Genomic DNA, 24,687 nt, shown 5'->3' with positions numbered 1-24,687 from the left:
CCATCAGTACTTCTGACTTGACCAGGAAGTAAGGACAGCGGAATGAGTATAGGAGAAAGAGGTTCCTTCCTTTTGTCTGGTAATTGGGATGACCAGCACTTCCATCATCCCTCGGGCAGCACAGTGAGTCTGCCAAGGAAGGCACTGCACCACGAACAGGGAACAGTTCCTCAGCCTCTTTCTTTGTCACATCCCAAAGCATGGCAGTAAAATTACCTTTTATCATAGTCCAAGGTTTTTATCTGTCAATTAACTTTATAACATATCATTGATTTTAATTTACTCTAAATCTAGTTAGACCTATTGACACAAAAGCAACACTGAAGAAGAAGAGACTAATCTTCAAGCTAGACACTTCTTGATCTTCCTGCTCTGATACCCACCTCAGAGCTATTTCTACCTACTTGCCCCAGCAGCATGTAATAGGCATATATCTAGTCTATACCAGACTTAGAAAATATTCACACAGCCCAATCTACAGGCTTGATTAGGAATTTCTGTCACAATAAGCATGGTTGGTTCTGCTTTTTCTTTAAATAAATAAATAAATAAATAAATAAAAAGATCAGGTATTCTGTGGCAATGTCCTTGATCAACTAGCCAACAGCTCCCTCCTCTAGTGCAAGAAGCAGCACATGTGGCTACAGACCAAGCCATTCGCACAGCAGCTCAACACTTCAAGCTTTTTAAGCAATCTCCTTTTGTAGCAGTTTCAGAGACAAGATGAATTCACTCCACTTCCAGGAGACTGGACTGTCCCTGTTTTGGATACTTTGACAGTCACACTGCTGGCAGATCACTGTTTCCCAGCCCTCAAAGCAATGATTAACACATCCTTTCACTCTCACACATCCAGTAAAATCAAATGTACGTCCAGAAGCTCCTGAGAAGTGCTGACAGCGTGAGTGCAGCAAGAGGAGCAGCGTTTCAGTGCCCTGGCTGCCTGCCCGCCCCGCAGGACACAAGCACACGGCCAATGCCCTCATCCTTGGAGAAGCTGTCGCCCTAGTAAAAAAGGTCTCCTGAAACTGCTGTCTACAGACAGCCACAAAGACAGAAACTTGAACAGCATCTCTCCTGGCCACCCATTAGGGACTTATATTAATTTATATTCTGGGAGTGTTCACATCAGGTCCAGCTTCTGCTCTCCTGGTCACTGCAGGGAAAGGCAACGGAGACAAGTCCTACTCCAGCCTCTGGCATTATCTTGCTTACATCTGCAGCCGGTGGCAAGTGCCCATTGCAGACACACTGCTCTGCAAGAAGCGATGCTCCTGGGTGAGACAGTCAGGGAGTGAGCCATGTGCACAGCTCTCAGCAAAGCCTCTGAGCAGACAGTGCCACCACGCAGTCACCGAGGTGCCCGGCCAGGCTCTGCCAGTCCCTCCCTGAGTGAGGAGACAGCTGCCCACACCACCAGGTCCCCAGTTCTGACGTGGGAAGCAGCAAGAAGTGTTTTTAACAGGGGTATAAAGCAGGTCTACATACCACAAAGGACCAGGGAGTGACACTCATTTTGCCTGCAAATGATTATTTGTAGTGTTAAAAAGAATAAAATAAAGAAAGAACCCACAGCAAAAAAAGGCATTACAAATACATTGTGCTGTTCCACGTGCTTAGAACTGTGTTATCTATGCACCTAGGTACTTAGGAGTTCAATGAAATAAACTGTACAAAATTACAACACATCAAAATTCTAAATATTTATCTATTTAAAATAAAAATGCTAAGCAACAGAACTGTTTTTTTGCTTGCTCCTTACTGGATATCAACGCTTCACCTGAAATACCCTGCACTTTCAGCTTGACTACAACCCTACACCCACTAACTACTAAGACTTGGAAAAACGCTTTCCCAATTACAGACAAATTATATTTTAACTTTGTTACGTGGGTATGTTGTAACTAAATACTGAAGAAAATGCTAGAGGAGAACGGGCAGGTTCATGTAAGAGGCAGCAGTTTATTGTTGCCTCTGGCTAGAAGATGGTTACATGTGCACAGATTAAATCAAATTATTATAACATTTAGCAAATGCGTTGAGCATGAAGCTGACTGTAGAAACTTTGGTAAGTGCAATTCAGATCTCAGCTGCTGCCAAAACAATATTCACATTTTGAAAAATGATTACAGCGAAGCTTACTACCAGCAAAGATACGTACAGTGTTAAATGCAGGACAAACTCTGGTTTGACACAAGTGAATGGTAAAGATAGCGTGCGACCGCGAGCTCTGAACGTTCATCTGAGTACTGGCAGTGGTTCGAGACAAAGCCCCCAGCTTCAGGCACTGCATCATCTAGAAGACAGACAAGAAGTACATTGCATGGCTTGCAATTTACATAAAAAGTGTTCCTATAGCACTCACCAAATTGTTTTGGATACAAGTAAGCTTTTTCTCTTTGCGATCATTTCAGTGCCTATATGCAAAAGGCACAGAGATTCTTAAATAAGGAAACAAAAGTGTTTTTTGTGGTTTCTAAAAGAAACCACTTAAATATTTGTACCCATCTTTTTACTGTCCCTTAGTAATAACATGGCAATCTCCCTTCCAGTTGCCTGTGGCAAAAATGTACAGGTTTTTGTACTTTTTGTACGAAAATGCATAGTACAATAACATTTGTATTCAGATTTGCAATGCATGGACACTTTTTTTTTTTTAAACAGCAGTTTACCTCACATCAGTCATCATGCAAAGCTTTCCTGTCACAGGATAAAATATAAAAGGATTGAAAAAAATAACATACAAGATTTGGGAAATTAGATTTACACACATGCCAAAAAATTTTCTCCCAGTGGAACTGCACTGTTGGCAAAAGTCTATTTCTAGGATTAAGAGGAAATTAATATCGGACATGATATTTAAGCCTACAAAAAACAGAGGAAAGTTTCAGCTAAATACACACCTAAATTGTCTAAGATACAGAAGGCTCATGTTAGCAAGCATAACCTCTATTTTTAACTGTTCATTTTGAACAGAATGATAATTGTGAATATTTGCTTCTCTTGTTTGTTGCAGTTTTCTCTGGATTTAAGGTCTGAGAAGTGTTACCACCACTACATAAGGATGAAAAATAGGAATGAAAAAAACATGAAAGGTATGATGTTTATCAAAATATACAGACAACATGCTTAGAATGCACTTGGTATGCTACAGAGTTATTTATTTTAAATGGTCACCTCTGATTCTCCATTCACAGTTCGGGTCGTAACACCCACTGTATAAATTCCTCCAGCTGAATCTTCATGGATTTTAATGTTTGATTTTTTATTCTTTGCATCAATATCACGTGTGGTATCAAACAGATCAAGAATTTCTTCATTGTAAAGCTGAAAGAAAAAAAGGGGGAAAAAGTAATATTATGATAGGAAGGAATTCCTTCAAAGACTGCTAAATCTGTGCATGAAACATGCAGAAGGTTCTAAAAATCCACGACATGCCAAGGCTTTCAGTAAAGGGTGCTTTACAAGGACAATAGGATGATAAGCAGCAGCTGCAAATTAAGTCATCTGCACACCTCACTATTAAGATAGAATAGTTCAATTTGGAAGAACCTGCAAAGATCAAGTCCAACTGCCTGACTACTTCAGGCCTAACCAAAAGTTAGAGAATATTAATGAGGGCATTGTCCAAACGCCTCCTGAATACTGACAGGCATAGGGCATCAACCACCTCTCTAGGGAGCCTGTTCCTGTGTGTGACCACCCTCACCATAACGAAATTTTTCCTTGTGTCCTGCCTGAACCTCCCCTGGTACAGCTTTGTGCCATTCCCACGCCTCCTGACATTGCTCCTGACACCAGGAGCAGAGACCAGCACCTCACACTCCATGTTATGTCACCCTAAGAAGCTACAACTTCTTCCACATAGTCAGACCTGGAAGAAAATCCCCCTTTGCTGGGACCAGGCAAGGGCAGGCACTGGTGCCAGCAGAACAACTGCCGTGCTTTCTGTGGCAGGCACCTGCTGTCTTCAGGTCTGACCTTGGGCTTCTCCTTTTGCTGATGCAGTTGGCTGCACCCTCTTCCAAACAATTCCAACTCAACACACACTCCTCCCATTACACCTTTTCTCATTTTCTCACTTTCACCTTAATAATTCTATGTCTGTTTCTCTTTTTGATAAGCCATTCTTGCCCTGAAGGAATTTAACACTTAATTTTTGTACAAGCTGCTTATTAGAAACACTAATCATCAGTCAAAAAAAAAAAAAGAAAAAGAAAATTAATTTATGGGAAATGTTCTTTCTGGGGAAGTTCCAATTTAGCCACAGCACAACAAAAAAAATCACCCAAAAACATGACATTTTAATAAATAAGCTATTATATACATATATCATTTAACCTTTGTCTAATTTAGATAGGGACTTCATCTGAACTATGTCGTTGTGGTTGCAGTTCAGAATTAAAGTACTGCAATAACCCATCATACTACTATCACTGTAACATTCAATTACTGGGCTATATTTTGCGACTCTTGCAGCCACATTTGTAAAGTTATTTTAAAAAATTTAAAAAAAAAATCAAGGAATTCAGAAACTACAGTTACTACCCCTTACACCACTGCTGTTGCAGCTGCCTGAGCAGAAATGTCACTGCAGCTCCCGATGTTAAAATTGAGAGAGAAAAGAACAGCACAGCATTTCCACCACCCTTTCTCAAGCCCAGAATCTCTCTAGAAAAACATTAGCCAGAGGAACTTGAACCTCTGCTTAAGGTTAACAGTGGCAAATCTGTACTAGTGCAAAACCCATGCCAGTTTGTTAATCTTTAAAACAGTTTTAGGAACATATGACTAGACGACCTAGTTTACTTCAGCAGTAATAAAACCAACCGGTTTTTCTCCTTGGTAATACAATTTTTTTTCTTCCAAAGCCTCAGTAGACAAAGTTGCAAAATACTGAACTAAATAATACACATTTATACAACTCTTCCCTAAAATGACTCTCCCTGTCAATATCATTTGAGTATCAGGTTTTATAGCTTGGTAGCGAATGTAAATGTTACAATCCTACCAGTTGATTTAAAAAATAGATACATTGGCAGGAATCACAGCATAAAAGCTGCAAGAGGTGAACCAGCACCTGCTGCAGGATCAGAAAAATCACAAGTGTATATACACAGCTAGTAGTGAGAGGCTGTAACAAGAACAGACAAAGGGAACAGTTTATCCACAGTACCAACCTAGGTTTTCTCTGGGCCTACTGGAAGAGGGAGCAGTGACACAGAAGCCCAATCCTAAACCACTGAGGATCACACACACACAGAAAAATAATTATTTCTATGCTAGGTTTCTTCTTTCATGAGAGGAATCTACCAAGTCTACTGAACAGATTTTGAAGGCAAAAGAAATCTATGGGAAAGTTACACAAACAGGCAAAGCATGGCTCACTAGTCAAGGGGTACAACATAGAACAAATGACTTGCTTTCGTAAGCAAGAATTCATAAAGAAAAGTTTATGAAAGAAACTTTCATAAAGCATTGTAGACAAGCAACAGCAAAAGGCCCCATTAACAAATGCGTGGCATAGAAAGGGATAAATGATGACAACTGTAATTATTTCTACACTTCAAAATAACCCTGTAAATAAAGTTACTAAAATAATTGGAATAAGATAAAAAAAACTCTTTTCATACATTAAAAAGCCAAAGCAAACTCCATAAAAAATTCTTTTGAAATCTTGAAGATTAATTCAAAACTTCTTACAGGAAAAGAAAGAGTATAAAAGTAGCAACCAGAAAAAGTGTTTCATTTGCTTTCCAGAAAATAAATGAAATTATACACACACAGATCATATTTACCTCTAGGAACTGTGCATTCACTTTAAAATCTGGAGGTGGGAGTCCTTGTTTAATAGCAGCTTGTTTCTTTTCTTCAATACATCTAAAAAGATGCTTAACAGCACGTGATATAATGCCTTGTTCCTCTTCTGTTATGTTGACATCAAATCCAGTGCCCATGGTGTATGTTTTGCCAGCACCTGTCTAAATTGAACAAGTAGTTGTCACTAGAACACGATTCAGAGAAACAGTCTCTGAACACTAGTGTTAAACAGAGACTACAAAGTCAGTTTTTGACATTTTTGCAATATTAATATGCACATAAATAGTCAGAAAAAGTAGATCAACAGTAGATGTTGCAGAAATTCTACTGTTTGTCCATGGATCAGCTACAACACAGGCAGGGACCACTTCAATCTTTCACAGCCTTTCCCCTACAAGCTTCCTGTAAGCTGCTTACACCCGCCTTGAGTTATCATCTCTGAGGTCAAAAGAATAGTTAACATTTTCAACCAAGAATGCTAATTAAGGCATTTATTTGGAGGTAAAAGCATTCTCTACTGAAGTAGATCAAACAACTCTCTTAATTAGAGCACCTTAATATCTCAGGTAGAATATTGCCATTTATAGACAGCACCTAAGACTACAAGCTGTACCTTCACTAAGAAAACAGCTTAATTAAAACTGAAGTCCTATAGGAGACAAGGTAGCGTTGGGTTTTTACTTAATTAGTGGGTCAAGTCTAAGACAAAGACAGTATTATGCTGTTGAACATAATCTACCAAATTGGATCTGCCAACTGCTTTGTTTCACCATGGCTAGACTTCACCTAACTCACTTGAGATAAGACATTTAACAGTGGTGAAATTCAGCATCCCACTAAGATCAATTTCTATGCAACCAGTTACTAAAGAAAAAATTCAGAAAACAATAAAGCATTCTCTATGCTGTGCTCAATGATATTTCAGCTCTGAGAAAAAAAAATGCACCCTGCTTACTGAGGGGACATCTGTTCTCTAGGAAACGTTCTCAGACTTCGGAATCTGATCGTTATATTTTGCCTACAAAGTGCGGCCCAAAGTTCTCCAGGATCTATTAACAAATACCAAACCTCCTTCTCCCAAAAGCATCTGAAAATGTGATGGGATGGAGAACTGCTCAAGAAGAATTTTAGTACAAGTTACATCTGTAAATCTACTTACTTAAGTCACGAATTTGTACTGCTGCATCAAAGGGTGAATTCAGGAATTATACGGACTCATGCCATTTTCAGTACTATTACTAATCCAAACCTACCACTTATGCCTGCTGTATTTGAATTGCCATTCAGCACAGAATCTGTGCAGACTCCTAAACAATATTCTAGAAAATACCTTGTTTAAAATAAAGCCAACAACAACAGGTTCACGCATTGTGAAACTTAAGAGGAAGATTAATTACAAGAAACTCTTTGTGTTTAGTCCAAAATAAATACTTTAAATAAAATTGTAAAGCTTACTTGGCCATAAGCAAAGACAGTGGCATTATAGCCTTCAAAGCAACCTTCAATCAGTTTTTCTATACACTGTATGTAGATTTCTTCTTGCTGCGAGTCGATGTTGAACACATAATCAAAAGTGAAGGCTTTATCTTTTCCCAAGAACACTTGAGGTTCCCCAGGTGTGACAGATGTACAAATATGGCATCCTTCAATCTTCTCTTTGGCTAGCTGTGGTCTAATTCTGTTTAAGAAGAGACAAAAAGAACCATTAGAAGTTCATCATTTAAAAAAAGGAGCATACAAACAGTGAAAATAAGAAATTTGAAAATAATTCCTTACTGAAAATTTCTCATTTTTCCTCAAGACAGGAAGCATCCTGCCATCTGAGCCAAAAGCCCTGACTGTATCAGAGCCCTGCCCATGCACACATTTGTGAAAATAATGCCACCTTCCCTGAAGGTTCACCTGCTAACTTCAAGTTGACAACTTGCACGCAACCCTGAATGTTTCTGTACGTATGGGTTGCGCTGCTGAAGAGCAACTTGCACGATTCATTTCAGATCTTGAAATCAGACTTTCTAGGTTTACCAAGCTTCTTCCTGCATTCATTGTGAAAAGCGATTTTCTTGACAGCAACAAAAATATGAAAAAAAGGTTGTAGTAGTAATTTGGGAGCAGGGACTCCCGAAGGCTACATGTTATCTTATATGAAAGACCCCTTGCTATGATAGCAAGGAGAAGGCTTGCATTTCTTCCTTTCCTTTCTTGTCACAGTAAGAACACTTCTACATAATGCTTGGTTTCAGCAAAGCAACGTATCTTCATAGGAAAAAAACATTTTTTATCAAGTTCTAAAGGTAAGAGTGTCCTATTCCTCGTTATTTCCCCACTGAGACAAATTCTTGCTTTTATTTCAGTTCATTCAGTTTCTGATAAACCAGTTTGAGGAACACAGCCATCTCAGACTTCCTACATTTTGCAATTGATTAGTTTCTCTGCATCAATACTCCTGCAGTACTGTCAAATCTGAATTCATGGACTAGCTGGGACGAAAGCAGACTGCGGAAGTTTGTGACTCGATTTGCTTAATGGTTAACTACCAGGAAGAAAAAACTCTGCCCAACATAATAACGTATTATTCCAGCTGTAATTAACTAATAATTTGTTTATGGAATTGACTTTTAATATTTTTTTAAAGTGTTTCCAAGTTCTCAATGCAAAATCTACTTAAAAAAAAACATGCAGGGCCATAAAGACAGCAGAGAAACAAGGCTATATATAGGGGCAATAAAACATCAGTACAGCAACATACAAAAAATCATGGAATGTTATATACAGATTCTCCATTTAAATCAAACCTCAGGTACCTATATATACCTCAGCGTTGCTACTTTCAGTTACACAACGCTGAAGTTGAAGATCTGCATACAGAGAGCACACTTTAAAGGCATATTTCATACCCTGTGCTTTACAGGCCACGTCTATATTCGTGTTTGGTTTGGGGTGGCTGTGCTGTGTTGAGGCAAAATGCTCCCGTGTCTTCACTTAGCTGGTTCAGAGCACAGAGCACTTGCAGTGTGCACACATTATACCCCTTCCAGAGGGAAGTAAGCCAAAACCCTCCTCCCCAGGCACATGAAACTTCTTCCAAAAACCTAATGGGAACAGAAGGGTCCAAAGCTGCCTGCTGACCTACTGCGGCCGTGCCAGCACTTGCTGGGTAGGGAGAGCTCTCTGCACGCTCTGAATGACTGGGCTGCAGACTAGCTTGAATTATATCACCAAAAATATATCATAATTCAGGTTAGAAACATGCTGTACAAATCACAACACCTATTTTATTATTATTATTATTTTTTATTACAGATTAGGATTTTTTCCACTCTGGGATGTGCATCTCTATCAGGAGTATTTTTCAGAACTTTAATTCTAAAAGCTTCACTGTATCCCACTATGCGATGCTTCCAAGAACAACCATAAGTTATTTGTAACGTTTTCTGCGTATTAATTGCTTTATAGAAAGTTCATTGCTAGCAGAAGATGCGTCCCTCGTCAGCATACCCTCTAGTGTGGAGTGGGAATTAAGCAAACCTTTGAAAAACATCATTAAAGGAATAACTGTATGATGTGCAAAATAAGCTTAAATATTCTAGAAATTGTATTTGCATTTAAGGACATGGAGTGTGTAATATAGGTCACGGATTCTCTATTACAGAATTATCTTTTATTCTTTCAATGAAATAATATGAAAAATAATTCAGGAGTTGCAGAGCTCCTTCACTAGCAAACAACTTCATCCAAGTGGACTTGCATCCACTAATCACAAAACCTGACAAAGATGTACGTAAGCTTTTGGCAGTGCTACTTTCTTCTAAATTAATGAACATTCTGTAATAAAATGGCTTTTATTTCTAGGTAGAAAGAGAGAAATTCATCACGTGCCTTTCCAAAAAGCACCCTACACAAGTGGAAAACCGAGCAAACAAACCATTGTAGCACCCTGCCTGTAGCATGCAATGGGTAGAAGCTGCCAGCTAGGTGGGTTATTCTGCTGCTTTAGGTTAATGCCTTCGTGTCAGTCGGAGGGCAAGCTGCTTTTTCAGACTAAGCACTTATTCTTTCGCTAATCCAGTGAATTCAGCACAAAGGCAATCAATTGTTCTTCCAGACATGAACTCTGAGGGCTCCTGAAGTTCCAGAGGTACTTCTCACATTGCTTTCCAGTACAATGAAGCCTGCAAAAACCTTCTGTAAAGATCAAAATGAAAAACACATTCTCAAAATTAAGTAATTTTCTGTGCATCCCGAAAACCCAACTCACCCCCCAGTTCCCAAAGGCTTTTAGCTCTGACTTGTAGAATGAAGTCCGACAAATAAAAACTAGTTTTTCTTCATGTTTCGTCTTCATTGGGTTTGCTTGTTTTGTTTTTAAGTTTCAAATTAATTTCCTACATTGAGGAATTAACGCAGTTATGACAGGTGCCAAATAATTTTCTCCCCTCTAATGCTCAGTAAAGGCTCAAAATGACCACAAAGGGGAACCGTATGCAAAAAATATCAAAGGTTTGCATGATTCACAGAGGTGACAGGACTCCCAAGCAAGCAGTTTTGATGCCAGCCCGCAAAGACTTCCCACGAGAGCCCTCCCAGTAAGCTTCCTGGCCTGCGAGCGGGCAGCACCTCCGAGCACCCTGCTGCCACAGAGCCCAGCGTCACAGCAAGCTGCGAGGGCTCACGTGTGGCCACAACGAGGCTGCTGCAGCAAGACGCTACTCCAGAGACCAGCGGAGCTGATGGAAATCTGTGTCACAACCAGCAGCTTGGCCCGGCTGAGACACCTCCACTGGGATAGCACAGCATCCCTCCCTGACTTGCAACTAAAACTGAAGGCTGTGCTAAGCAAAAAAAAAAAGCAGTACTGCATTAGGATGCATGCAGCAGAAAAGGAAAGCAAAGCAAGGCTCTCCACATCAGGGCAGCTTCTCCCTGAAGGGCTGCCTTCTCCGTACGACTTCTCTTACAGACTGTCCACGGCGTAGGAAGGTTGCACCCGGAGGTCACAGCTGTGACAGGTTTGAAAGACGTCTTTCCCAAAAAGGATGTGCAGACAAGATCCTCACCACCCATCCCGTGATCTGTTCAAGGGATGCTTCGTGCTCTGAAACCCATACAGCTCCCTTGATAAGTTTAGCTCCGTGAGGAGCTTAATGAGTAAGCACCACATGTCTCAGCTGCAACCTGATTTATGAACTGCGCGAGTGGGTTACCTGAACTTCGTGGCTCTCAAAAAGTCTTTCCAGCTGCACTGAACGTGTGCTCTGGCAAGTCTTAGTCCTCATGCAGGTCAGCTTCTGCTCTAGCACTGCCTCCAGGAAAATTTCCCCCTCCCCCCTGTCCCACACACCAAATAGGAAAATGATTTTTCCTTCTGCTTAGGGCCAAACCTTTCTCGCTCTCATGTCTCAATGTCAGCAAAGCGGGCAGCGCCCACACTTGAAGATGTGAAAGAGTTCATTTTGGTCATTTCTCTTTGCCCAGTTCCCAGCCTGGCTGTCTGCCACTGGGATTTTTCTCCAGGACCAATATGATTTTCTCATTTCATCTTCGATGTGGCCCCACCTCACCTGTTTTTCAGGCCACTCTCTTAATTGTATACAACTGGGTGTTTTCTACCTATTTCCAATCATGTCTCCTTAGATGTGGCAGCTTCCCAAACAACATTTTACCTTGCATCCTTCCCTCGCCTCCTCTCCAAAGCACGAACACACCCAACCCTTGTTTATATGTGCTTTGCAGCCTCCAGGCCACACACATCAATCTTAATCCCCTAAATCTATTCTGCCTCAGCACATTGGGACAGGCTGTCTAATTAGGGAGGGCTAAACTATCCAGTGGTGGCATTGTAATGCACTGTATTGTCCCGGCACTAATCTCGCAGTAGGACAGGTACAAAACGTCGCTGCTAAGAAATAAATATTGCCAGCTGGAGCCCATTCAGATCGTACAGTTCGGGGACTACAGCCATCACTAGGTCAATACCCTGTGTTATGCAGGACACCAGGCTTCCCAGAATGAATTCCTGTTTAAACCAGAGAATATCATAATATCCCTTTGAAAAGCATCATCTCTTAGTTTATTTCTGGGGATGGAAAATCGTCCCACTGATTTAAATGTATCTTTATTAATATTGCATACACACACACGTATACTTACAACTACTTTCTGCTCCGTGAAGAATCCCCCCATTATCTAATTTCTCCCCCAAGGAAAAATTATTTTGGGTCTTCATGTGAGGTATTGCAAACCTCCGGCTGCTGTAACAAAGGGCAATAATCACAGCAGTTACCGTGTGCCTTCTCAGCACATGGACATAACAGCAATAAGCTCATAAGAGCTCCCGAGAGTGACCTATAAAGGGCAAAAAATCAAATTATCCTTGTTTTAAAGAAAAGTCAAAAGTTGAGTGCTGGAAAGAAGAAAACATAACAATGATCCCATGTAAAGTTCCTTTTTATTAAGCTCTGCAGTGGGGAAAGGTCTGCTTTCACCTTGCTCTGCAGAGCATAACTCCATACATCGCTCCAACACCACGCAGTAGGAGGAAGGAAACAAACTGACCTGAACACCCAAGGCCCTCCAGTGCTCGTCTCTTAAAACGCTGAGCCCATTGCATTTCATACAGAAAGCCTCACCTGTGAGCATATGAAATATTAACTCCAGGAGCACCTACTAAAACTTTAAATGAGGTGCAGCAGGCAGTGTAACCTAGGAAACAAAAACCTCTCCAAAACAAACAAAAAAGAAAAAAGAAAAAAAAAAAAAGCTTCCTGCCACTGCTTTGGCTTTGCAATTCCCCCTCCTTTCTATTCCACCGAATTTACACTCACCCCCATTAAACATGCTCCTTCACAACAAGGGGGGAGTAAGGAAAGCTAGAGACTTCATCCCAAAGACACTTGGTATTTCTGCTTTTCTGTATTTTTGCTAGCACAACTAGCTTGCTTGTTGCTGTATTTATTGGCACTTCAAATGAGGCCACAACTGCAGCATGTGAATGAGTTCATCTCAATCAGCCGAACAGAATATTAACTCTTTACCTCTCAGTGAGGTTTAAGGATATGAGAAAAGCTGGCCTGTGACAAATGCCAGGTCTACCTCTTAAAGAATCAGAATCACTAAGGTTGGAAAAGCCCTCCAAGATCACCTGGTCCAACCACCCCCTACCACCAATGTCACCCACTAAACCCTGTCCCTAAGCACCACGTCCAACCTCTCCTTGAACACCCCCAGGGACGGTGACTCCACCACCTCCCTGGGCAACCCGTCCCAGTGCCTGACTGCTCTTTCTGAGAAGAAATGTCTCCTCATTTCCAGCCTGAACCTCCCCTGGCACAACTTGAGGCCATTCCCTCTAGTCCTATCACTGGTTACCTGTGAGAAGAGGCCGACCCCCAGCTCCCCACAGCTTCCTTTCAGGTAGTTGCAGAGAGCAATAAGGTCTGCCCTGAGCCTCCTCTTCTCCAGACACAACACCCCCAGTGCCCTCAGCCGCTCCTTACAGGACTTGTGCTCCAGGCCCTTCACCAGCTTTGTAGCCCTTCTCTGGGCATGTTCTAGGGCCTCGATGTCCTTCTTGTAGTGAGGGGCCCAAAACTGAAGGACCCAGGAACAAACCTACAGGCTGCCATGGGCAACCATCACCAGTTAAGCGTTCCTGTTCCAGTTGCCAGCCAGCCTGAGCACAAGCGGCACTACCCCTCCATGCCCCGTGTACACACAGGCTGGGGTGTTACCTAATGGTCATGGATAAAAATGCTTTTCTTTGGTGAGTTATTGTTCTCTAACCCGTAGTACGGATGCACTTCTGTAATGTACTTCTCAGCATTTCCGAAGAGGGTTTTGGTAGCCATTGACACAAATATGTTTCCAAGAGGTGTTTTAGTGAGTTTTTGCCCTGCTTTTTTACTTCCCAAACATGCATGTACCCACACCCCAACTCTTCATAACAAAAAAGTGTGAGAGTGTTGCAAGTCATTGCCTCCCCCTCCAACCCACCTCCTTTTGAAGTAATAATACAATGATTATTTTATGCAGTACCTTAATTTTTAATGAATGATGAACAACCAGCCTTATAAACAAAGGCAAAGCACGAGGCAAATTCCGGGTACCTCTGGAACACGGTGCTATATCCGCAGAAGGATTAACTCTGTTTCTAGATGCCTTAATCAGCGCTATTCAGCGGTGTCGATCAATCGGTACCATTAATATGGAATTACACCAGACATAAAGCTATTATCACCTACAAAAGGCATGCTCACACTACACACACACAGGCCGTGGGGATTTAACGAGGTGCTGCCCAGCAGTCCCGAGCTGGCACAGTCCCAGGTGACCCCCCCAGGGCGAAGGGGCCGGCTCAGATCCCCCAAACCCTGTGCCCCCACAGCTGCAGAGCTGCTCCCAGCCCGGGCAGCGAGCTTTAGCTCCCATGCGACTGTAACTCTATCGGTCTTACGTAAGGTCTGGGCACCGCTCCCACCGGCGTTTCTCTGAGAAGTTGCCATGGCTGCCGTGTCCACCCCGAGCTCGGCGCTGCCAGCTTGTCTTACGTGTGCCCGGGGACCAGGGAAATGGGGCAGGGTCCAGGTGGGACTCAGCCAAAACTCACACCGTGTCCCTGCACAAGCGAGGCAGAGATCTTGCACGTGTGCCCATGCCTCCTACCTTCAGGTACCAGAGAACTTGCAGCCATGGCATGTAGGGATCTAGATGAAAATTTTATTTGCTGGCTGTACCAGGGAACAAAGTCTTCCTGGATAACTCCTGGATGTAATCATCTGTTCAGAAGCATGGCAGAAGATAAAGCAGAACATATGTCGTCCATATTTTACTCCAAAATGTTATTAAGATACTGGTAAATAGGAATCAGCATCCCTTCAATTCATGTGTAGCCATTAAACATGACCATTAAGCCGTGAGCTCAAAACACTCAGCAAAATCAGTCACTAAATTACCAAATGGCCTCTGAGATGTGACATTTTTAATAGATTGCTTGTTGTACTGCAGACAAAACATAAAAAGTCTTCAAAAAGGAAGGCAGGACGTTTTCTTTCAGTGCTGCAGACTGTCACTTCCAATTCCCAAGTAATGGGTAGGCAACAAATGAACAGCTGAAATTAGACGTAACTGAGGAAACATACCACCGCCGTAACTAGATTTGGCCCGCTCTCCCCCGCTGCATGCAATCTCTACCTCTGTGGCTACTTTTTCTTTTTAAACACAAATTTAATTTCGTAAGACAATTACCCTGCTCAGCAGCTTGCCTCTGAGCAGCTCCCCTACCCGTTAAGTGCTGATTTGGGGGTCATGTTGGCAGTGCCAGGCCGAGGCGGGCGGCTGCTCCTGCCTGCTCGCCGAAGCCCCGCACAATGGCTGCATCTCCGGGCACTTGCTATCGCTGGCCAGAAAACAGCTGAGCAGTATGATTTCACGTTAATTCTTGTGCAATTCTGTAACAGTCTAGCAGGCTTTGCAACCCAGATGGCATCCTCAGGCTGACAGGCACGGTCATGTGCTTCTGCCAAGAAAAGAAAACCTAGGGGAGGGGAAAAGCCCGAGTGTGCTCCCACACACACCTCCCGCTGCCCCTGCCGCCCCCTGCCCCATCCCTCGCTCCCACTGAAGGGATAAAAGCCCCTCCGGTAATCCCGTAGCCCTCTAATATATTATAGCCTTGTAACATGAATGAATGCTTTCATCCGAAGCTCCTTCTTGTGTTTTCCCCTGGCCTAATTTACTCTCTAGGGAGCTGAGAAAGCCACAGCTTTCGAGAACAATTTGACTTTTGAGAGCGAGAGAGAGGGACCGTGTGGCAGGATTTGTGCAGGCTCTGGTTATTTCTAGTTCAAGGCAAGGTCAGCAGCGATGGAAAAGCAGCACGACAATAAGCTCCGAACGCCTGCCAAGCACAGAACTGGCACGCTCTGAACCCGAGAGCAATTTGGTTAGAGCTGAACCGATAATGGAAGTAACATTTCTATGGCAAACAGATTGCTAAAAAAAACCTTGTTCTACTGTGCCACTTGCCTTGTTTTTCTTCTGAACATTTAGTGTTATATGTGTCACCGCCCCCAAAAAGCGAATGTGGAAATAGTAACACGATGGCACAGCATGAAGCTGCGTCAGGGGAGGGTCAGGCTGGGTGTTAGGGAAAGGTTCTGCAGCCAGAGGTGGTCGGGCACTGGGACAGGCTCCCCAGGGCAGTGGGCACAGCACTGATCCTACCAGAGTTCAAGACTTGTATGGACAGCGCTGTCAGACAGAGTCTGATTTTGGTGGTCCTGTGTGGAGCCAGGAGTTGGACTCGATGATCCTTGTGTCTCTCTTCCAGCTCAGGACATTCCATGATTCTAACGTATTAGAGAAAATTGGATCTAAGCAAATCCAGTAAAGATTAATTTATGAATTAAGGCCCAAAGTACTTATGGTCTGTTACCAAGAAATGAAACACAGAGTCATGCCTTCCTAAAACTAAATTAATTTCGTAACAGACAGGAATACAGGCACACCTACACCACGCAGTAAATCTGCGGGACAGAGATCACAGTCCTTCCTGTCCTCGAGTAAACACACTCCAGGGCTGAAATGACTACAGACACCTGCTGCCCACAGAGCTAATAAGCCTGGAGAGGCTGTCTGTCCTCATCAGGGAGCACAAATTAGTAAGTTTAGTGTTTAAGAAGCACGAATGAGTATTTCTGCTGTTACAGTGCGGTAGAACAACAGCGCTCATGCTATGAGCTCGGCTGGCATCAGCTGAAGGTCTGGACACTGCGTTGTACCAAACACGTGGACATACCCTGAAACAGCCAGGTCACTCACAAACAGCGCCACTAGTAAAGTTTCACCCTGAAAATAGAGTCTTTTGCACCTCTTAAGAATGGAGCAAAAAGGAACTGGACGTGGTGCTTACAGACATGGGTTAGCGGGTGACATTGGTGGTAGGGGGATGGTTGGACCAGGTGATCTTGGAGGGCTTTTCTAACCCTAATGATTCTGTGATTCTATGATTTTAACTCCAGAAGGTGATAGATCATTGTCGTTTATATTTTTGAGAAGTAACTTCCAGCCTTTTAGAAAACCCTACCCATGCTTTCAGCTTGCTAGGTCTGGGCATCACCCCAGGGCAGTAAAAAAGCAGAGACAGCCGAAGTACCTGGTTCAGGCATGAAGTGCAGGTGGGCTGGGAAAACCTCCCCCTCCAAAAGGTCTGTCTGAGGTCAAATTAAAACCTTCAGAGCCAAGAGAGGAAACATGGGAACAAGGAGAATACACAACCCAGAAGTTTACTCCAAGGAGAGCTGAGCCATCTGTGGCTCTAAGTTTAGGTGACTGTTCCACGCCACCAAAACTGTAGTTTTCCAGAGGGTTCAACAAGCTACAAGTCTGGCATTTGATGGCTGTGCTTTGCGTGTATTTATGTGCCAAGCCAAATATCCAAAAAGCAAAACAAGGACAGAAACTACACACTAAATCTGTGTCTATCATAAGAACTCTCACCGCTTGTAAACTTAAGGTTTCTATTGAAAAAAAAAGTTTTAGCTTTTACAACTGGTAAGATCATCCATAGACAGGAAGTATGAAGTAGCATCTTCATTTCATTGGTGCTGTTTCACATCACTCATTAGCACTGGCAAGACTGAAGACTAGCAAAAAATTACTGTCACAAAAAATTTATGGCAGTAGTACCCGATGTTCACACTGCTTAAAGAACACAAGGGTCACATAACCAAGAGGAGAGAGGAAAGAAGGGTCCTTTGGAGTGTCCCCAGACACTCAAGGACACCAAGAAAACAGGCAGCCAAGTGCATCTTTCTGCAAATAAGCTTTCATGAGGAAAGCAATTCTAAATGAAATGGAAGAATCATCTGCAAGTTACATTTTTTCTTCCAAAATGTAGCTTTAACAAGAAAGTTAGCAGCTCGTATCATTCCTGCTCTGGAGCACGTAGCAGTAAGAAGTGGTTGAGCCAGGCTGCTGTTAACACCACGGCCTCGCTGTTAGGTAAGCGGGGCACTACCAGGAAATACACCTTTTGTAGCATCTTGCTGGTACACAACTGAGCACTTACCGGAGATTAAACCTGCTAAATAAATGTCATTATATGTAAGTTAAGATGAAAAAAATTAATCAAAAGAGCTTAAGGAGAGCTTGGTGAAGAATGCACAGCCGAGCCTAAAACTGAGTCATGATAACAGACGCTGCCAATATTTTAGAGAGATTTTATTTCCAGCTATTTTAAAGAGTAAGAATTCAGCTGAGCTAAAACAGTACTGTCAAAAGTGATGGGGCAAATATAGGCTACCCAGCCTCTCAAAAAGCTCTAGGTACTGGTGCTTTACCAAGCTACAGTAAGTATAGCGCTTATTCAGGTGTAAGGGGAATAAAGGAAAGGAATGAAAAAGTAGGCTGAGTACCTAAGAACCTGAACTCGGTCACAGAGTTCAGGGATTTGAGGGTAATTGGGGTTCTTGTAAGCCAGGGCCCAATCTGCCCAACACATCCAAACACAGCCAGGAAACGGCATCCCACTCACACAGCAAATGGGTACAGCGTCAGCTCTCCATAAAGCACGCTTGTAACTACCATATAATTACCGGAGTAAAATTTTATTAAAATACAATTTTGTGAGACACATGGTTTCAAAACTATCGCCCACAGCATCACAGGATGCTGATGAATGAATTAATGTTGCCCACAAATATTTCCCATTGAAGGTACAGAATTGATGAGGGCTTTCTGGTTCACAAGTTGGACACTCCTACTTCCAGAGCAATGACACTGTATTTGCACCCCCAAAAAAGAAAGCTTTACCTGTAGAGTTAAATGAATAATTTTATATATATATAAATATATATGTATTTAATATGCAATTAAATGATTTATTTTAAAAACAAGTGCATGCAGTCATGAACTTCCTCACATTTCAAGTTACCAGCACTTCCAGGGAAATCAAGAATGAGTGCCGCAAGCATCCTCATTAATAAGCAGCAAACAAAGCAATGTTTATTCACTATAGGAAAATAAAAGTTTGAATATGAAAGATAAAACAAGCTAATGTAAGGCAAGATTATCCAGATGACCAAAGATCTCAGCCCTGCCAACACCAGGCTTCATCCAGTTTCTCCCTGTTAACAGTTAAATGAATGCCTACTCAAAGACCACTATCTCTTCAAAAGAGCTTAGTTCTTAAAAAAGACACACTCTCTATTATTTTTAAACAAAGATAAAAGGGTTTCCTACATCTGTGGCAAGGGATAACTCCTAGCTGTCTCTTTCACTCAGATTTGCCTTTCCTTTTTGCTAAGGCCCACACACCACCCACCCCATACACTCTTCCAACCCCTAGAGCTACAGGCCAGAAATTACTGCTTGTAGCAGACTTGAAAACTGGTTTTATTTCATTCACCTCTACACAGGAGGTATCTTCTCAGTTATATACTCTTAAGTCCAGGGCAGTTGGTTGCTTTAGACCTAGAGCGACAGCTCCAGGAGTTACGTTTCCCCAATTTCACGTAACTCTAAATAAACAAAATGTTTTTGACGTGCTTATTATAGCTAAAGCTACAAGCCACATCCCAAGTAATTACAGTTAAATAATACCATAAAAGAAAAAGGAGGATCACGTCAATTAAAAGAAAATTACAAGTCATCGTTAATTATTACTGAAATGACTGCTTACCTAACACTATTAAAATAGCAACTAGACACTTCACAACAGGGTAAGACAGCTAAAAACCGTGTTTTAGTAAGCTGCTCTGAACAGTGCTTTCGTTCTTAGTTTTCAGAGCTACGCTCTTGGAACAAAATCTACTGTATGACTCTTATGCCACTCCCTACTTTAAAAAAAAAAATAACCCACCAGTGTTGTATCCATAACACCCGATCCACTACGTTCCAAAGCAAACTGCAGAAAATTTCTTCATGTGTATTGTCGACTGTTTCTAATGAACAGAAGTTGCCCTGTTTCCAAACAGAAGGTAGACTGTTCAAGCAGTGACTACAAGTCCTGGCCTAGTAAATCGTAACTGTGCACTAAGGAGAAAATAACCCACCCCACTTAGTACTATCTATTTTTAAATTTGCAAAACAAAGGAACAATATTATGCACCTTCTTCAGTCCTTTTGGTTCAACTGTACATTTTTATATGCCTGAATGTCAAATCCAAACTTATTATTTTCTTCATGTCTATTTGCAAGGCTGCAAAAACATCCACGTTAGCAGCAACAGCATCAAAAATTAGGGACAAATTCTTCCATCCTTCTGCTCCAATGCAGCGGCACCGCATTCAGCCGCCCTGTGAAGACTTCACCACCTGTCTGCTCTTGGTCAGCTTCGGATGATGCTTTAGAAGAAAGCCTCTGAAGTCAGTTGAAAGGCAGCGATTCAGGGAACTATGCTAGAAATGCAGTAGGTAACATTTTTCCACGCTGAGTCATGCTCTGAATTGATCGCTCAGTACAACGCTGGATGCTCTTTTGTTGCAAGCAAGCATTTCAGGCAAATGGGAACTGACAGTCCCCAAACTTTTTATCTTCATTTTCCACTCCCCAGCCCCCCAGAAGCTGAGATATTTGGGAGTCTCTTGGTATTGATTCTAACACCACCGCCCATGAAGTTTCAACCAGGTGCAAAACTTAGCAGAACAAAAGATTATGGTCTGTAGTTAGCCCAACTGCACACTGATTTTGGATGAGGGGAGGAACTTTATCTGAAAGCCGGTTTCCACACACAAATTCACAACCCAATGCCAGGGGGCAGACAGCTCTGCTGCAGCAACATTGGCACCGGGGGACGAGCTGCCCCTATTTCACATCCTCAGCCCCTCACCCTCTCTGCAGGAAGTCATGCTGAAGGACTTTGCAGACACTACTTACATAGAACTACACAGACTCAGGGTAGCAGCTTGTCACAGACAAATCCACTTCTTTTCATTTATACGCCTTCACTTCTCACAGAGTGAAATACCTGTGGCATGCACTCGGCTTTTTGTTAAAACAGTTCTGTCAGAAAATGGGGAATTTGATTAAAAATGAAAAGTTGTATTTGGATGTGGATACTGCAGAGAAAACTTTCCAGCTGATCAACCAGAAACTTTAAAACATTTTTAATTTTCATATGTTGTTAAATACATGAAATTGACTATTTCAACTTTTTATTTGGTTGATTTGGGCTGAAGCTTCTACAGTAGGCAAACAACTGGAGCCCCTGTGGCTGCCTCCACATCACCTAAGGTGGCAATGCCCACTGCCAGCAGGGAAGAACACACTCCATGTCAAGCTGGAGAAACATATTCCAGAATGGCTTAAGTCAAAGCAAACAATTACTTCGTTTGGAAACTGACTGACGCTTATCACCTGAGGGAAGTTAAAAATGTGATGCTTTGGTATCACACCTACCAGTTCTCCACTAAGTTAAAACTATAGAAGTAACCCATTCACTGCAATATCCCACTTAACAGTTGAGCTAGCACTAGAGATTTTAATGTAACAACATGACAGCACATGCTCTTCTATCTCACCAGGAAAGTACGGGCCAGTTTCACACTCCTACACTCCTGACTTTGGAGAACATCAAACAGAAGAGGCCGCTTGGTCTTCTAGCGGAGAGCTGGGCAGGCCTTGCTGGCTAGGCTGAGCAAATTCAGTGTGGAAATTATTGTGGGAACTCAGTCACTGGCCTGGTTTAATTGCTACTAGCATACAAACCTTGCTGCACTAGCAAGCCTACAGTTTGAAATAACCACTAATAAAGGGAATAGTGGTAATACCATTTCAGCAAAGTTTTAGCTTTGAGATAGAACACGTTCATGAAGTAAGTGCACCCAGATACTGCACCACGAGGTGAACTGACAGGTTCACAAGCCAGCTACGTTGTTAACACCGTGAAAAGGATCTAAAAAGAAGTAGGTAGGTACTTCCCTGCTACTTGTTCTGCTATGAACAACTTACATTTGCACTGGCCCAGCAGCGAGGCTAAGTATTTTCTGCTTCACATTCCAGCCGCGGGCTTAATTTTTCATTAAGGTTCAGCTCAGCTTACAACTCCAACCAGAACTATTAACGCAAGGGCACTTCAAAAACACTGGCCATCGCACGGTTACTCTCACAGACTAAAGGCAATTCTCTCCGTTGCGCACTGCGTGCAGGGGAGGCCGTGCCCACAGCTCTGGAACAATCCTGCCCCTCTGTGCACAGCCGCAGCCTGGCCGCGGCTCTGCCCACCTCCCGCAGCTCCGGCACACACAAAGCAGCAACACCTGATCCTGGGAGCCCTTCTGCCTGCTCAGCGCTCGGCTGCGGCTCCTTGGGGACAGAAAGAAACGTCTGTCCAGACAAGCCTCTTCGAGGTCAAAACGCATCTCTTTATCCTGAGTGAATTCAATCAGCTCTGCTTGGCACGCAGTACTTCAATGTCGTACGCTTCCCAGCCGCTCTCAGAAACCATGGATGCAAATCACCTGCAATCTGTCCACAGAACCGTTTGTAGCTGCCGCATGCACTGCAGGTATAATAGCTGCTTTCAAAACAAGCATTTTTATAAAAACTGTTACAAATCACCTCAGAAATTTAAGCCGTCAGTTACTGTCTCCTTTGCAGCACATCAGGTCCAGAGGACCAACCAAGATGGCTGTGGTCCCGACCACAGAGTTTGTGACCAAATGTCTCGTTCCACACGGGTGGTCGTCCCCCTGTACTTGGTCTGGTGAGGCCGCACCTCAAGCACTGTGTTCAGTTTTGGGCCCCTCACTACAAGAAGGACATCGAGGCCCTGGAGCGCATCCAGAGAAGGGCGACAAAGCTGGTGAAGGGTCTGGAGCACAAGTCCTGTGAGGAGTGGCTGAGGGCACTGGGGGTGTTGTGTCTGGAGAAGAGGAGGCTCAGGGCAGACCTTATTGCTCTCTACAGCTACCTAAAAGGAAGTTGTTGGGAGCCGGGGGTCGGCCTCTTCTCACAGGTAACCAGTGACAGGACTAGAGGGAATGGCCTCAAGTTGTGCCAGGGGAGGTTCAGGCTGGAAATGAGGAGACATTTCTTCTCAGAAAGAGCAGTCAGGCACTGGGACGGGTTGCCCAGGGAGGTGGTGGAGTCACCGTCTCTGGGGGTGTTCAAGGAGAGGTTGGACGTGGTGCTTAGGGACAGGGTTTAGTGGGTGACATTGGTGGTAGGGGGTGGTTGGACCAGGTGATCTTGGAGGGCTTTTCCAACCTTAGTGATTCTGTGATTCCTCTGAACCCTTAACACAAGACAAGGTAAGAGCTCCTTTAGCTTAAATTGGGCATAAAACAGCTCAGTGCAGAAAGGGAGATGCTCACAAAGTTTTCCAGGATATATACCTACTACAACAAAGAATTTTGCTGGGACGACTATACACATTCACAAGAAACAAAGCAGTAATGGCATACTGGCAGCACATACAGGCCTGGGAGAGTCCCATGCTACGGCCCGTGCTTTCGTAAAGGTGCACACACACAGAGTTAGAGCTGATCCGGGCTTTTTCCCCACCAGCCCAAAGAAGCCCAAACACTCGATGTTACAGCAAGCTCCAAACATTGCAGCACTGATGGCAATGAATCAGCCAAGTGCCTCCCACACCTATACACAACATGATTTCCACTCAGGGGATGAGCTCGGCCTTCCACCACATCCTAACCTCCGCCGCCTCCACCGTGAGGCTCAAAAAAAGAATACAAATCTCATAGGCATAACAAAGGCCCAGTGTTTTGGCCAACTCTGTTTCCATTTAAAATAATCTCCTTTAGCAGCATCAACAAAGTTTGATAGATGGGGAGAACAGGTAGAAAGCTGTTTATTCCAACATATATTTTGACATGACAGGTACCTAGAGAGAAAAGTGGAATATTTAGGCAACATTTCTTAAGCTAATTCATATTCTAGACAGATTGCCCAGCAGTATTAATCAAGGTCCTAAAACGGCATTAGCAGATCAATGCTATTTGTTTTCTTCTGGAATTTGCAGATCTCTGAAATAGGTTGTTATAACTCTCACATGACAGCCTACTTTTACAATTGCAGTGTCAAAGCTGATGAGAAAAATCTCTGTCCTGTTTTAGCTTTTAGTATTTTGTTAAGTCATACTATTCAAAAAAATATTGTTTGGTCCAACTGACCACTACTGAATCTTAAATGCTAAAGCAAGGCACAGCAATGGCAATGAAGGTTCTTTCAGTTATTAAAAAAACTCTAAAATCTCATTTTTAAAAAAATGAAACAGTTCAGCAGATGGAACCACCTTAAGATCCTCCCCGAAGTTTGCTTTCTCCCTGGTTTCACCTATAGACTTTGCTGGCCCATGCCTTATCGCTTGACTTCTGTTTACACAGAAATACAAAACGCTGTCATCAGATGAAGCGCAACTGCAATGCGGCCCTTATATAAGCCTCATCACATGAATAATTAGCAAGGCCCATGGAGAACTACAAATAGGTTATTTCTCAACCATACTTACCGGAGTTAACCATTGCTAGGCCTCTGAATTAAGAGCCAGCGGCCCAAGAAGGAAAGCAAAGCAAGTTGAAACTAAATGAGCCAGAGATTCAGAGCAGGGAGCGGGATTATCTGGAGCTAAGGAAATGAAAGGAGAGGATTTCCCTGCCGTGAAGTTTGAGGTCAGGACTGGTTACACCTCACACACAAGCACGCCTCTAACTACACGCATAATTGGATTCTCAATCAAATCCCGCTGTCAGGTGTTACACAACACGTCAGATAATCTTATCAGAGTTCATGGATCAAAAATGTACACAATCCTGTGTGTTTTCTCTATACCACCCATCACCACCGTCGTAACCTGGGGTACCACAACCACTTACTCCCAGCTCGTACCCTGCGTTTCCTAGCAGCCGATGC

The 24,687-nt window shown here is 42.9% G+C and overlaps 1 protein-coding gene across 1 annotated transcript in view; it reads right to left on the bottom strand.

Annotated features, from left to right (window-relative positions):
• Window positions 1-24,687, bottom strand: part of KIF21A (kinesin family member 21A) — a 91,551-nt gene that overhangs the window by 53,527 nt on the left and 13,337 nt on the right. The window contains 4 exon segments of the mRNA XM_040544708.1: window positions 2,162-2,296; window positions 3,178-3,327; window positions 5,799-5,981; window positions 7,276-7,498. Coding sequence (XP_040400642.1) covers window positions 2,162-2,296; window positions 3,178-3,327; window positions 5,799-5,981; window positions 7,276-7,498 — 691 coding nt within the window.

The sequence above is a fragment of the Cygnus olor genome, chromosome 1, assembly GCF_009769625.2.
Source record: "Cygnus olor isolate bCygOlo1 chromosome 1, bCygOlo1.pri.v2, whole genome shotgun sequence".
Lineage (NCBI taxonomy): Eukaryota > Metazoa > Chordata > Aves > Anseriformes > Anatidae > Cygnus > Cygnus olor.
This window is presented reverse-complemented; position numbering and strand designations above follow the sequence as displayed.